The 15,810-nt window shown below is 40.9% G+C and overlaps 1 protein-coding gene across 5 annotated transcripts in view; it reads left to right on the top strand.

Annotated features, from left to right (window-relative positions):
* RAD51C (RAD51 paralog C) overlaps positions 1-9,640 on the top strand; it is a 43,555-nt gene extending 33,915 nt beyond the window's left edge. For 2 of the 5 annotated variants that reach the window (XM_033183676.1, XM_033183673.1), the window contains 2 exons: positions 7,793-7,856; positions 9,429-9,640. In XM_033183676.1, the coding sequence (XP_033039567.1) occupies positions 7,793-7,856; positions 9,429-9,533 (169 nt within the window). In that variant the 3' untranslated portion in view covers positions 9,534-9,640. Of the gene's footprint in view, positions 1-5,932; positions 6,025-7,792; positions 8,427-9,428 lie in introns of those variants that run through there. The other 3 variants (XM_033183675.1, XM_033183672.1, XM_033183677.1) reach the window with 3 other exon arrangements.
* Positions 9,641-15,810: the final 6,170 nt, after the last annotated feature.

Raw genomic sequence — 15,810 nt, forward strand, 5'->3', positions numbered from 1 at the left:
ACTAGCCTCTCTGCTTTGTGATTAATTAGTATAACCTAGAGGTCTTGGTTTGGAAATGTTCTAATAAAGGGAGAAATTAAAAGGCATGTGGGTAAAGATGGAATAAAGGGTCACTTAAATACATATTGGGCCTAGCCAGTGAAATCGTCTATTTTTTAATCTGTATTTCTTTGTTGTTCTACAAACTGAAAAAAATCCTGCCTGACCAAGTTAGGTTTTGCGGACCCGAAGATCATAACAGAATCGATTACACTTCTGTATGTATCTTTTGCAACTGATCGTGCAGTTTGTGTCTTCTTTAAAAATGGTATTTGCAAAGAGCTCAGGTAACGTTTTTTCCCCACAGTACATAGTGCTTTACTATTGACTGTCTCCCCCTAATTTAAACAAATTTTTTACTTTAAACCAATATGTCTGGTAAATCCTCCCCCTAATTTTTTTTCTATGATCACAATTTAAGATAGTTCCCCTAGTTTTGTGAGTTAAGTTGCTGTATACTAGAGCCACAAAAGGAGTTCTTTTCTTGGCACCAAACCTTATTGTAAAGATTTGGCAACAGTTCTCCAGCTGAGAGTCTTTTGAACATATTGTTTATACTTTCCCCGTTTTAGGTTATTCTGTAAAGCACATTCCATCATTTATTTTTTCATAGGAATTACACCTGAGCTAGTATACAGTAGTCTTCTTCAGACTATAATTAAATATTCACTAATAAAATGCATTTAAGAAGAAAAATAATAGGAGCAGAGCAAGATATTTCATCTTTTTATGAACTCATCAGGAGGAAAACTTTGACTTCTTTGTCAAGTTCTAGAAGTTAGCATTGATAAGGTACCCAAGAGATCAGAAAATCATGCTTACCATGAGTTAACCTTTTATGAATTCACCTTCTTACAAATCCTTCCCAAGAAATTAGAAAATAAAATACATGGCCGGACTCAGTGGTTCACACCTGTAATCCGAGCACTTTGGGAGGCTGAGGGAGGTGGATCATGAGGTCAGGAGATCAAGACCATCCTGGCCAACATGGTGAAACCCTGTCTCTATTAAAAATAAAAAGTTAGCTGGGTATGGTGGCACATGCCTTTAGTCCCAGCTACTCAGGAGGCTGAGGCAGGGGAATCACTTGAACCCGGGAGGCAGAGGTTGCAGTGAGCCAAGATTGTGCCACTGCCCTCCAGCCTGGTGGCAGAATGAGACTCCATCCCCCCCAAAAAAAGAAAATGATGTACAACACCAACATTGAATATAGATAGATTGGGGGAAATCTGCTGTTCTATAATATTTTTTCTACATCTCATAAGATCATTTTTTTATTTTTATTTATTTTTCATACTGTCATTTTAGTAAGTGCTTGCTTGTACTAGGTATTTTACTAGGCACTTTAAATACAACATTTCAGATAATCTTTTCAATAATTATTTGCAGAACCTATACCGATTATTATTAAAAGTCAGAAAACCAAGGCCCAGAAAGGTTAACTGAATAAGTAGTAAATAATAGCTACTATTTATTGAATATTTATTAACTGTCCTTTATTGTGCAAAGCACTGTGTGTGTATATATATGTATACATATATATGTGTATGTATATATGTGAATACGTATAGATGTATATACGTATACATATATACATAGATATGTATATATGTGTATATATACATGTATGTATGTGTATGTATATATATTTTATCATTTTATTTTCCACATAATTCTTTGAAATAGTATTACCAGATGAGATCAGGCACATTCAGGGTGGTATGGCTGTAGGCTGAAATAGTATTATCTACATTTTATAGCTGACTTTATAAACTTCTTTTTTTTTGAGAGGGAGTTTCGCTCTTTTTGCCCAGGCTGGGGTGCTATGGCGAGATCTCGGCTCACTTCAACCTCCACCTCCTGGGGTCAAGTGATTCTCTTGTCTCAGCCTCCCGAGTAGCTGATATTATAGGCGCCTGCCACCACGCCTTGCTAATTTTGTATTTTTAGTAGAGATGGGTTTTCTCTATGTTGGCCAGGCTGGTCTTGAACTCCTGACCTCAAGTGACCTTCCCACCTCGGCCTCCCAAAGTGCTGGGATTACAGGCGTGAGCCACCACACCCAGCCATAGCTGACTTTATAATAGAGTTCATTTAGGCCAGGCGCAGTGGCTCAAGCCTGTAATCCCAGCACTTTGGGAGGCCGAGACGGGCGGATCACGAGGTCAGGAGATCGAAACCATCCTGGCTAACACGGTGAAACCCCGTCTCTACTAAACAATATGAAAAACTAGCCGGGTGAGGTGGCGGGCACCTGTAGTCCCAGCTACTCGGGAGGCTGAGACAGGAGAATGGCGTGAACCCGGGGGGCGGAGCTTGCAGTGAGCCGAGATCGCGCCACTGCACTCCAGCCTGGGCGACAGAGCGAGACTCCATCTCAAAAAAAAAAATAAATAAATAATAATGAGTTCATTTCTTTTCTTCTATGATAACTGTTTCTAGAAGGTAATTGTAGTATTGCATTGATTGCCAGCCAATCTGAATATGTAGCTTATTCCTTTTTTTAGGTAAAATCTTTTTTCTTCAAACTTTTTTTTTCCAGGCTGTGGATATATGATAAATAATGTACATACTTTATGTAATAAAAATAAATTGACGTCATTTAATAGAATTGAAGTAGTTTTGCTCTTTATCATTTGAAACCTGTCATCTTTAAGTTGTTAAAGTTGCATGAGCTTGAGCCCAAAAGTTGGAGAACAGTCTGACCAAAATGGCAAGACACCACCTCTATAGATAAATAAAAAATTAGCTGGGCGTGGTGGTGGGCACCTATAATTCTAGCTATTTGGGAGGCCAGGGTTGGGAAAACCGCTTGAGCCCAGGAAGTCAGGGTAGCAGTGAGCTATGATTGTGCTATTACGCTCCAGGCTGGGCCACAAAATGGGACCCCATCTCTAAGATATTAAAAAAAAAAAAAAAGTTAAATGAGGCCGGGCGTGGTGGCTGACACCTGTAATCCCAGCACTTTGGGAGGCCAAGGCAGTGGATCACTTGAGGTTGGGAGTTCGAGACCAGCCTTGGCCAATATGGGGAAATCCTGTCTCTACTAAAAATACAAAAAAATTAGCCAGGCATGGTGGCGGGCACCTGTAATCCCAGCTACTCGGGAGGCTGAGGTAGGAGAATCGCTTGAACCTGGGAGGCAGAGGTTGCAGTGAGCCAAGATTGAACCACTGCACTCCAGCCTGGACAGCAGAGTGAGACTCTGTCTCAAAAAAAAAAAGTTGGATGAAATTTTGTATGCTTTTATGCTTTTTAAATTTTAGTTTATTTTTAAAGGATGGAAATAGAAATTCATTATCAGTGAAAAATAGTCATAAAAATGAACATTTTTCATTTGGTGAAGAAGAATAAAAATCTTTTTTTTTTTTTGAGACCGGGTCTTACTCTGTTGCCCAGGCTAGAGTGCAGTGGTGCGATCTCAGCTCACTGTAGCCTCAACCTCCTGGGCTCAAGCAGTCCTCCCGCCTCAGCCTCCCAAGTAGCTGGGACCACAGGCATGTACCACCACACCCAGCTAATTTTTGTAGAGATGGGGTTTCGCCATGTTGCCCAGGCTGGTCTCAAACTCCTAAGCTCAGGCAGTCCACCTACCTTGGCCTCCCAAAGTGCTGAGATTATAGGCGTGAGCCACAGCACCCGTCCAGAAACTAAAAATCTTGAATAGCCAAATTTATATTAGGAATTGAACTTAGGTGTACTGTTTCATGCCCCAGCCCCTGTCCTTCACCAGTAATACCTGATTTTTACCCTTAGACTAATGATGGAATAATATTCCAACAGTTATTAAAAGAAATACTTTTGTCTGTGTCCTTTATTATGTGGGTTTTCCTCCAATTTGCATATTCATGATTATACGCAGCCAAGATTATTCAGAATTACACTACTCTTTGCCAAGACGATCTGGTGGTAGAGTGGAGTAATAAATCAACACCCCCACATAGTGTTTCATATGTGTGCTCAGTTTTAGAGCACAAATTGTGCTTCTGTCTTATTTCTTCCTGACCCAAGCTATGTAGTTCAGCCATATGTTAAGCTACATCTCAACTGGGGCCATGAGCCAAGTGATTCTTTGGTTTAGTTTTCATTTAAAAAGATCTCTAAAGAGACATGATGCATAAAAATGGTATTTTTACCTAGAAATTTAAGGACTTTTTTTTTTTTTTTTTTTTTTTGAGATGGAGTTTCGCTCTTGTTGCCTAGGCTGGAGTGCAATGGCGCGATCTCAGCTCACCACAACCTTGGCCTCCCGGGTTCAATCAATTCTTCTGCCTCAGCCTCCCAAGTAGCTGGGATTACAGGCATGCACCACCATGCCTGGCTAATTTTTTGTATTTTTAGTAGAGACGAGGTTTCTCCATGTTGGTCAGGCTGGTCTCCAACTCCCGACCTCAGGTGATCCACCTTGGTCTCCCAAAGGGCTGGGATTACAGGTGTGAGCCACTGCGCCCGGCCTGAGGATGATTTTCAACCTGAATAATTAATGCCCTTTTGACTTTAGGATTCTTTTTTTGTTTGTTTTTTGAGATGGAGTCTCACTCTGTCACCCAGGCTGGAGTGCAGTGGCGCGATACCGGCTCCCTGCAACATCCACCTCCCTGATTCAAGCGATTCTCCTGCCTCAGCCTCCCAAGTAGCTGGGATTATAGGCATGCGCCACCACACTTGGCTAACTTCTGTATTTTTAGTAGAGACAGGGTTTCACCATTTTGACCAGGCTGGTCTCGAATGCCTGACCTCAAGTGACCTGCCCACCTCAGCCTCCCAAAGTGCTGGATTATAGACATGAGCCACTGCGCCCAGCCGACTTTAGGATTCTTAATAAGCATGTAAATGCTTCCTAAAAGCTTATCACTTTTTAATAATTTCCTCAGGATAAATGTACTAGGTACCTTATTTGGACATACCGTTGATATGAGGTGATTTAGATACAGTTTTTCAGAAAGTTAGCTGACTTTTGTCATTCAAAAAATCATTTCCTATTAAGGCAAGTTAAAATACACCTTGCCTCTCTTTTTCTGTGAATGTTTCCATTACAGATAGATTATCAACCCTAAAGAATTATAAAAGTTTGTAATTCTACTTGACACAGCTATTCTTTTTTTTTTTTTTTTTTGTGAGACTGAGTCTCGGCCTGTTGCCCAGACTGGAGTACAGAGGCACGATCTTGGCTCACTGCAACCTCCGCCTCCCCAGTTCAAGTGATTCTCTTACCTCGGCCTCCTGAGTAGCTGGTATTACAGGTGCGTGCCACCAGGCCTAGCTAATTTTTTTTTTTTTTTTTTGTATCTTTAGTAGAGACGGGGTTTCACCATGTTGGCCAGGCTGGTCTTGAACTCCTGATCTCGTGATCTGCCTGCCGTGGCCTCCCAAAGTGCTGGGATTACAGGCGTGAGCCACCGCACCCGGCCTCAACATAGCTATTCTTGTATTACATATTAGCAGTTATTTTGTTTATGTTTAAAGTTGCAATTATGGAGTATAGGACATTTTGGATTCGGCTGTATTTTGGTCTCTGTTTTTCTTTTGAATTGTGTCTGAGAAGAGGGGCAATTTCAAAATTAAGAGAGTAACAAATCATAGCCAAAATGTACTTTTTGAATTGTCTTTGAAAACAAATCATTCTATTTTGTGTAAATAAATGACACTTATAACTCTGAGAATCTTATTTTCCTCTAGGTTAGAATCTGTATTTTTTATTTCAGTTTTATCACATTGTGCTAAAATATATATATAACATAAAACTTACCACTTTATGTTTACATACAGTTCACTGGCATTAAGTACATTCATATTGTGTAACCATCATCATCCATTTTCAGAACTTTTTCATCTTCCCATACTGAAACTCTGTACCCATTAAATGCTAACTCTCGTTCTTTTTTACCCCCAGGTCCTGACAATCACCAGCCATTCTACCTTCTGTCTCTGAATTTGACTCCTCTATCTACCCCATATAATTGGAATTATATAATATTTGTTCTGGTGTGACTCGCTTATTTCACTTAGTATAATGTCTTCAGGGCTCATTTATGTTGTAGCATGTGTCAGAATTTTCTTCCTTAAGTCTGAATATTCTGTTGTATGTACATACCACATTTTGTTGATTCATCTGTGGATGCACACGTGGGTGCTTCTACCTCTGGCTATTGTGAATAAGTTACAGTGTATCAGTTTTAAAGTAATTCTTAAAAGCAGTTTTTTGTGGGTTTTTTTTTTTTTTGAGATGGAGTTTCACTCTTTTTGCGCAGGCTGGAGTGCAATGGTGTGATCTCGGCTCACCACAACCTCCGCCTCTGAGGTTCAAGCGATTTCTCCTGCCGCAGCCTCCCGAGTAGCTGGGATTACAGGCATGCGCCACCAAGCCCTGCTAATTTTGTAATTTTAGTGGAGACAGGGTTTCTCCATGTTGGTCAGGCTGGTGTCCAACTCCTGACCTCAGGTGATCTGCCTGCCTTGGCCTCCCAAAGTGCTGGGATTACAGGTGTGAGCCACTGCGCCCAGCCAAAAAGCAATTTGAAAGGTTTTTGTTTATATTTGTTGCGTTACAGTACTTGACTATAGTTAATAAGAGCTTAGAATTTTATTTCTCAGCTACTTTTAGCTTTCAGTTTTATATTACCTTGTATAAAACATAGTAAAATCGGCCGGGTGCAGTGGCTCACGCCTGTAATCCCAGCACTTTGGGAGGCCGAGGTGGGCGGATCATGAGGTCAGGAGATCGAGACCATCTTGGCTAACATGATGAAACCCCATCTCTACTAAAAATACAAAAAATTAGCCGGGCGTGGTGGCAGGCGCCTGTAGTCCCAGCTACTCAGGAGGCTGAGGCAGGAGAATGGCGTGAACCTGGGAGGCGGAGCTTGCAGTGAGCCGAGATTGTGCCCCTGCACTCCAGCCTGAGTGACAGAGCGAGACTCTGTCTCAAAATAAATAATTAATTAATTAATTAAAAAATATATATATAGTAAAATCCCACCTAAGCAGATCTTGTTCTGTCATGACTTATTTTTGGGACATAATCATTTTATATTATTATTATAGAGATGAGGGTCTCACTCTGTTGCCCAGGATGGCTTCAAACTCCTGGTCTCAAGTGATCCTCATGCCTTGCCCTCCTAAAGAGGTGGGATTACAGACATGAGCCACCATGCCTGGCTGCATCATTTTAAAACAATGTCTTCCTAGCTATTTTTATTGGTGTAATATGAGTAAGTGTTTCTCATTTGTAGTATAAGAAATTAACATAATTCTTCAGCAATAATGAAAAAAACATGATTACTGCAGACAGTTTGGAAAATATAAGCAAGCAATCTTTACCTTGTGATAACAACTGTTAAGTTTTTGATTGTAGTCTTCTATCAATTTTTTTAGATGTGTATATACATACTTACAAATATGGGATTATATGGTATAACTGTTATTTAGTATATTATTAATACTTTCCTATCTCTTTGAATATTTTCTTCCACCTTTAGTTTTTAGCATAAGTAATATCTCATCATATATAAAATAATTTATTTGAATCAGTCATTGATTGGACTTTTACATTGCTTTAAAATTTCTTATAAACTCATATACGTATGGGTATTTGAAGGGTGTATTTTTAATATTTCTCTTTTTTGTGTTCTTAGAGAAGAATAATAGAATTATTAATATAATAAACCTATACATTTAAATTATGAGTTTTGTCATCTGAACTTTTAATTAATTAAGTTCATGTGTTTGTATGTATGTATTCTTTTTCTTTAAGCAGGTTGGCAACATTGTGCAAGTCACCCAGCCAGAAGGAATCCACAGTACTGTTTCAAATCAAAGTCAGTGTTATTTGATTAGAGTGGGATTTTGATATTGATGGGCAGTAATTATCTAAAGAGAGAATTTACAACTTGCTTCTGTTAACTTCTGTAGGCAGCAAGCATATTTGAGGACAGCTTTTGATGCTTAGAACATTGTCCCCAAAATAGTAGTGTATACAGAATATTGTAGTCACAAATGGACTGAAATTTATTCTTAAGAACAGAGGAAATACTTATTTTGGGGTAGTGTGTTCCATGCCATATGTAATGTCAGGATATTAAACATCTTTAAAGTGAAAGTTGTTGAAGATTTCCAGAAAAGAAAAAATACTAACATTATTTATTTTGGTCTGTAGGTATTATAGATCTATTGTAGCCACCAAATATAGCCCACTTTAAGATGTTAATTTTTCTGTGAATTTACATCATAGAACACACATTTTCTGGATGAAATATACATATTTATCAATAGTGTTGAGCCAAATATATTTTTGGCATGTCTTTTTTTTTTTTGAGATGGAGTCTGTCTCTGTCGCACAGGCTGGAGTATAGTGGCACAATCTTGGCTCACTGCAACCTCTGCCCTACTGGTTTAAGCAATTCTCCTGCCTCAGCCTCCCTAGTAGCTGGGATTATAGGTGTATGCTACCACGCCTGGCTAATTTTTGTGTTTTCAGTAGAGACGGAGTTTCGCAATGTTGGCCAGACTAGTCTCAAACTCCTGACCTCAAGTGATTCGCCCTCCTCAATCTTCCAAAGTTCTAGGATTACAGGCGTGAGCCACCAGGCCAGGCTTTATCTCATTTTTATAAGGACATAAACAGAAATAGAGATTCTGAAACGGAATTATCCACTTAGTTTTGCACTGCCCAGGTGTATAGCCTAGCTGGAAAAGAAAAAGAGAGAAATATCCTAGATGGAAAACTTTAGAGTATTTAATTATGAAAATAAATCTGTAAAGTACCTAAGACTTAGGTTATTTCCTTTTACTTCTTCTAACAAAGCTATCGTAAAGTTTGTTAGGATTGTCCTTTACAGAACATTTTTATAATGCAATGTTATTTCTGTGTGTGTGTATGCAAGTGTATAAATAAGTATATATAAAATACTCTTAATATAACCCGGGCTTAGGCACCTATCCGTGAAGTTTATCCTCTTTATTCACAGTGGTTGATAAATTTCTATCTCAAGAACTTTCTTTTTTTTTGGAGACAAAGTCTCGCTCTTTCGCCCAGGCTAGAGTGCAGTGGCACAATCTCGGCTCACTGCAACTTCCACCTCCCAGGTTCAAGCGATTCTCCTGCCTCAGTCTCCAGAGTAGCTGGGACTAGAGGTGTGCGCCACCACGCCCAGCTAATTTTTATATTTTTGGTAGAGATGGGAGGTCACCATGTTGGCCAGGCTGGTCTTGAACTCCTGACCTTGTGATCCACCCTCCTCGGCCTCCCAAAGTGCTGGGATTACAGGTGTGAGCCACCGCACCTAGCCCTAGAATAAAGTAGCTTTCTTATTCATTGCTTAAAAATATTTCTAAGATCAGTCTTCAAATGTTCTTAAATCATATTTGTATATATATTTTTTATCTTTCAGCCTCAAGGATTTAGAGATACTGCTGTTACTTCTGCATGTTCATTGCAAACAGAAGGTTCCTTGAGCACTCGCAAACGGTCACGAGAACCAGAGGAAGAATTATAACCCAGAAACAAATCTCAAAGTGTACAAATTTATTGATGCTGTGAAACCAATGTGTACAAGTGGACTTGTTACTTTAAAGTATAAATAAACACTATGGCATGAATGAATCCAGATTATATGAAGTGAATGGGAAAAATACCTAAATATGATTCTGTGAAAGTTTTTCTAAAGCAGTATTCTGCAATTATATTTTACCCTGTTTTCATTTTCAGTAACATTCAGTAGAGATGATGATTATATTTCACAAATGTGGAAAGCTGATCTCATGTGGCTAGTCTGAATTATCATTCAGACTGTTTTTACCCCTTTCTTTCCTAGTTGCCTAGAAAATCTTAGGAAGAAAAGATTTTTTAATATTCTTATTGTGGTTTTTTTTTGTTTTTTGTTTTTGGCTTTTTTTTTTTTTTTGGAGATGTAGTCTCACTCTGTAGTCCGGGCTGCAGTGCAATGGCGCCATCTCGGCTTACTGCAACCTCTGCCTCCCAGGTTCAAGCAATTCACCCGCCTCAGCCTCCCAAGTAGCTAGGGTTACAGGCACCCGCCATCATGCCTAGCTAATTTTTTTGTATTTTTGTAGAGACGGAATTTTACCATGTTGGCCAGCTGGTCTTGAACTCCTGACCTCAGGTGATCTGCCCGCCCCTGCCTCCCAAAGTGCTGGGATTACAGGCGTGAGCCACTGTGCCCAGCCATGTTCTTTTTAAATGTAAGTTTGATAATTCTTTAAAATGACCTGTAGCACCATGAGTCAGCATATCATTCTGTTCAGTTTTATAGGTAAGATACAAATTTTAGGTGACCACACTGATTTTAGTGACCTCAATCCTAAAATCTAAGCCATTTGTTTAGCATTTAATGATATTTTATAATGTCAAAGGGAGGACTTTGGAGCTGCTATCTCATCTAGAGATTGTTTGGAACATATATCTTCCAGAATAGGTTGATAAGCTCACAATCATTTACTGCTACGTTTTTTGTTTGTTTGTTTTGAGACAAGGTCTCACTCCCAGGCTAGAGTGCAGTGGCATGATCACAGCTCACTGCAACCTTGACCTCCTGGGCTCAAGCAATCCTCTCACTTCAGCCTCCTGAGTAGCTGGAACTACAGGTAGGCACTACCATGCCCTGCTAATTTTTGGAATTTTTTGTAGAAACAAGGTTGCCCAGGCTGGTCTCAAACTTCTGGGCTCAAGGGATCCTCTTGCCTTGTCCTCCCAAAGTGCTGGGATTACAGATGTGAGCCACCACACCTGGCCTTATTTCTATATTTTGAAATACGGTATGATCCATTCTAGAATTCTAGTTGTTGAGATTTTTCTTTGAATAATCTTAACTTTACTTAAATAAATTAAAGATTTCAATTCTTGATGGTTTCAAAATCACTTAAAAATATTTTGGCACCTGGCTCTTCATACTTTTTTTTTTTTTGAGACGGAGTCTCACTCTGCCGTCCAGGCTGGAGTGCAGTGGCCGGATCTCAGCTCACTGCAAGCTCCGCCTCCCGGGTTTACGCCAGTCTTCTGCTTCAGCCTCCCGAGTAGCTGGGACTACAGGCGCCCGCCACCTCGCCCAGCTAGTTTTTTTGTATTTTTTAGTAGAGACGGGGTTTCACCGTGTTAGCCAGGATGGTCTCGATCTCCTGACCTTGTGATCCGCCCGCCTTGGCCTCCCAAAGTGCTGGGATTACAGGCTTGAGCCGTGCCCGGCAGGCTGTTCGTACTTTTCAACTTACAAAATTTACTTTGGTTCCCTGTGGGGGAAAAAAATTAATTAATTAATTTTTCTGTCTCTTTTGAGACAGAATCTCGCTCTGGCTCACCACAACCTCCACCTCCAGGATTCAAGCGATTCTTGTGCCTCGGCCTCCCAAGTAGCTAGGATTACAGGCATGCACCACCATGCCAAGCTAATAGTTTGTATTTTTAGTAGAGACATGTTTCTCTATGTTGGCTAGGGTGGTCTTGAACTCCTGGGGCTCAAGTGACCCGCCCACCTCTGCCTCCCAAAGTGCTGGAATTACAGGTGTGAGCCTGCGTGCCCAATCATATTTATATATTTATTTTTAAACTTTTTTTCTAGGTTCAGGGTACATGTGAAGGTTTGTTACATAGATAAACTCATGTCACAGGGGTTTATTGTACAGATTATTTCATCACCCAGGAATTAAACTCAGTACCCAATAGTTACCTTTTCTGCTTCTCTCCTTCCTCCCACCTTCCACCCTTAGGTAGTAGACCCCAGTGTGTGTCTGGTTGTTTTTTTTTTTTTTTTTTTTTTTTTTTTTTTAAATGGAATCTTGCTCTGTCACCCAGGTTGGAGTGCAGTGGCAGGATCTTGGTTCACTACAACCTCCACTTACCGGGTTCAAGCGATTATCCCATCTCAGCCTCCAGAGTTGCTGGGATTACAGGCACACGCCACCGCACCCAGCTAATTTTTTGTATTTTTAGTAGAGACAGGGTGTCATCATGTTGTCCAGGCTGGTCTCGAACTCCTGACCTCGTGATCCACGCGCCTTGGCCTCCCAAAGTGCTGGGATTACAGGTATGACCCACTGTGCCTGGCCTGTTTTTTCTTTTGCTTTCATAAGTTCTCATCATTTAGCTCCCACTTATAGGTGAGAGACATGCGGTATTTGGTTTTCTGTTCTTGCATTAGTTTGCTGAGAATAATAGCCTCTAGCTCCATCCATGTTCCTGCAAAAGACATGATCTTGTTCTTTTTTATGATTGCAAAATTATTTGAATAATTGAACATTAAATACTGTAGCAGCAATATTTTCCAAATTTTAGTGATAGGTGTTATTTCCTATCCCAGATTAAACAGTAAATTTATAAAATTACTTCAGTGTAATTATTCTTTTCTGCAATTGATTATATAGAATAGCCATCATTTACCAGGACTTGAGAGTGAAAGCAGGCACTGCTAACAATTATGCCAATACAGAGGCTATAAATCAAGACTAACTTCAAATCACTTCTCTAACATAGAATGACTAATTGTGACTATCTTTTGTGGGCCTCAAAGCATATAATTTATTATAATTGATGCCATCATTTTAACAAATACCCATCACTTTATATTCTGTCTTCTCAAATCATAAAACCAGGAGTATGAGGGCATTATAAGTGATAAATATCAGTGTTACCAAGCATCAGATGAAATAAAATAATGTAGGATCTCTTTTTTTTTTTTTTGAGACAGAGTCTTTGTCACCCAGACTGCAGTGCAGTGGCATGATCACTGCTCACTGCAGCCTTGACCTCCAGTCTCAAGTGATAATCTTTCCACTTCAGACTGGAAAGTACAGGCATGTGCCACCACGCTCAGCTAATTTATTTTTATTTTGTAGAGACAGGGTCTCACGATATTGCCTGGGCTGGTCTCAAACTCTTGGGCTCAAGTGATCTTCCTGCTTCAACCTTCCAGAGTGCTGGGATTACAGATATGAGCCATTTGGCCTGGCCTCCAGAATCTCTTTTTATAAAGTATCATAACACTGTACTGTATTTTATTTATTTATTTATTAATTTTGAGACAGTCTTGCTCTGTTGCCCAGGCTGGAGTGCAGTGGTGCAATCTCAGCTCACTACAACCTCCACCTCCAGGGTTCACGTGATTCTCATGCAGCCTCCTGAGTTCATGGGACTACAGATATGCACAACCATGCCCAGCTATTTTTTTTGTTTTTTTGAGATGGAGTTTTGCTCTTTTTGCTATGTCACCTGGCCCGGAGTGCAGTGGCACCATCTTGGCTCACTGAAACCTCTGCCTCCTGGGTTCAGGTGATTCTCCTGCCTCAGCCTCCTGAGTAGCTGGAACTACAGGCACATGCCACCACGCATGGCTAATTTTTGTATTTTTAGTAGAGACAGGGTTTCACCATGTTGGCCAGGCTGTTCTCGAACTCCTGATCTCACATGATCCACCCACATTGGCCTCCCAAAGTGCTGGGATTACAGGCTTGAGCCACCGTGCCCAGGCCCCTTAGCATTTTTTGTTACTTGGTTTTAACTGAGGATATGATAGTACACCTATGTCCCACACTTTATATAGGCTTGCCACCTAATGCTACACCAGTAAATTGGTTAAAGTCTCAACTTTCTGGCAAACCAATGATTGCATCCAGTTTTCATCTTGTGGTTGGTTTGGCAAATCAGCTCAGAAGTATTTTTTCTTAGAAAAAATAAATTGTATTTTTAGCTTCAATTTTTGTGATATGCAACTTAAAACATATTTATATAGTTCTTTGTTATTTATGACACACTTTGGCCGGGCACAGTGGCTCATACCTGTAATCCCAGCACTTTGGGAGGCCGAGGCGGGTGGATCACCTGAGATCAGGAGTTCAACACCAGCCTGGTCAATATAGTGAAACCCCTACTCTACTAAAACTACAAAAACTAACTGGGCGTGGTGGCACATGCCTGTAGACCCAGCTGCTTGGGAGGCTGAGGCAGGAGAATCTCTTGAACCTGGGAGGCAGAGGTTGCAGTAAGCTGAGATCACGCCACTGAACTCCAGCCTGGGTGACAGAGCGAGACTCCATCTCAAAAAAAACAAAACAAAACAACAACAAAAAAAACCACTTCTACATCATTTTATTTGATCCTTCTAGCAGCTCTGTAGGGTGGATGTGATAGGCTAGCCTGTCTGCTTTTCATCTTCCATCTATTCAGTGCCTAACACACATTTAACCACTTGTTGAAATAATATTTCAAATAAGATTTCAAATACATTGTGTTTTTTTTTTTTTGGTGACCCTGACGTGATATGAACAAATTCTGTTTTTCAAATGGTCAGATGAAAATACTATTTGGTCATGACTAGGATGGTGTTTATGAGCCCCCTTAGTAACTGGGTCTACAGGCGCAGGCCACCACCCAGCTAATTTTTGTATCTTTTGTACAGATGGGGTTTCCCATGTTGCCTAGGTTGGTCTTGAACTCCTACATTCAGTTGATCTGCCTGCTTTAGCCTACCAAAGTGCTGGGATTATAGGCATAAGCTGCCACACCTAGCCTTAGCATGTTTTTAGTATTTATCCATGTTGTAGCATATATAAGAACTTCATTTATTTTTATTGCTAAATAATATTCCTTGCATGTATATATCACGGTAGTCCCCCTTTATCTAAGGGGGATACACTCTAAGACCCCCCAGTGGATACCTGAAACCAAAGGTAGTACCACACTTCTTTTTTTTTTTTTTTTTTTTGAGACGGAGTCTCGCTGTGTCGCCCAGGCTGGAGTGCAGTGGCGCGATCTCGGCTCACTGCGAGCTCCGCCTCCCGGGTTCCCGCCATTCTCCCGCCTCAGCCTCCGAGTAGCTGGGACTACAGGCGCCCGCCACCGCGCCCGGCTAGTTTTTTGTATTTTTAGTAGAGACGGGGTTTCACTGTGTTAGCCAGGAGGGTCTCGATCTCCTGACCTCGTGATCCGCCCGTCTCGGCCTCCCAAAGTGCTGGGATTACAGGCTTGAGCCACCGCGCCCGGCCCACACTTCTATATATATGATGTATGAATTTTTTTCCTCACAATTTCATGGATAGAAGACTCGTGTTTTTTTTTGTTCGTTTGTTTGGTTTTTTTGAGATGGAGTCTTGCTCTGTCGCCCAGGCTGGAGTGCAGTGGTGCGATCTCAGCTCAGCACAAGCTCCGCCTCCTGGGTTCATGCTATTCTCCTACCTCAGCCTCCTGAGTAGCTGGGACTTCAGGCGCCTGCCACCACACCCGGCTAATTTTTTGTATTTTTAGTAGAGATGGAGTTTCATCGTGTTAGCCAGGATGGTCTCGATCTCCTGGCCTCGTGATCTGCCCATCTTGGCTTCCCAAAGTGTTGGGATTACAGGCATGAGCCACTGCGCCCAGCCAAGACTCGTTTTTTGTTTTTGTTTTTTGAGATGGAGTTTCACTCTCTCTCTTGCCCAGATTGGCTCACTGCAACCTCTGCCTCCTACATTCAAGCGATTCTCCTGCCTCAGTCTCCCAAGTAGCGGGATTACAGGTATGTGCCACCACACCCAGCTCATTTTTGTATTTTTAGTAGAGTCAAGGTTTCACCATGTTGGCCAGGCTGGTCTTGAACTCCTGACCTCAGGTGATTCACTTCCCTCAGTCTCCCAAAGTGCTGGGATTACAGGCGTGAGCCACTGCGCCCGGCCAGAAGACTTGTTCTCACCATAGCTCTTAGCAATGTTGGCATAACATTTTTTTATTAAATCTACAATTTTCACCTTTTCACTAAAAAAAAGAAATTTATGCCGTCTCTTTAGCAT

Source organism: Trachypithecus francoisi, unplaced genomic scaffold, assembly GCF_009764315.1.
Source record: "Trachypithecus francoisi isolate TF-2019V2 unplaced genomic scaffold, Tfra_2.0 Lachesis_group20, whole genome shotgun sequence".
NCBI classification, from domain to species: Eukaryota; Metazoa; Chordata; class Mammalia; order Primates; family Cercopithecidae; genus Trachypithecus; species Trachypithecus francoisi.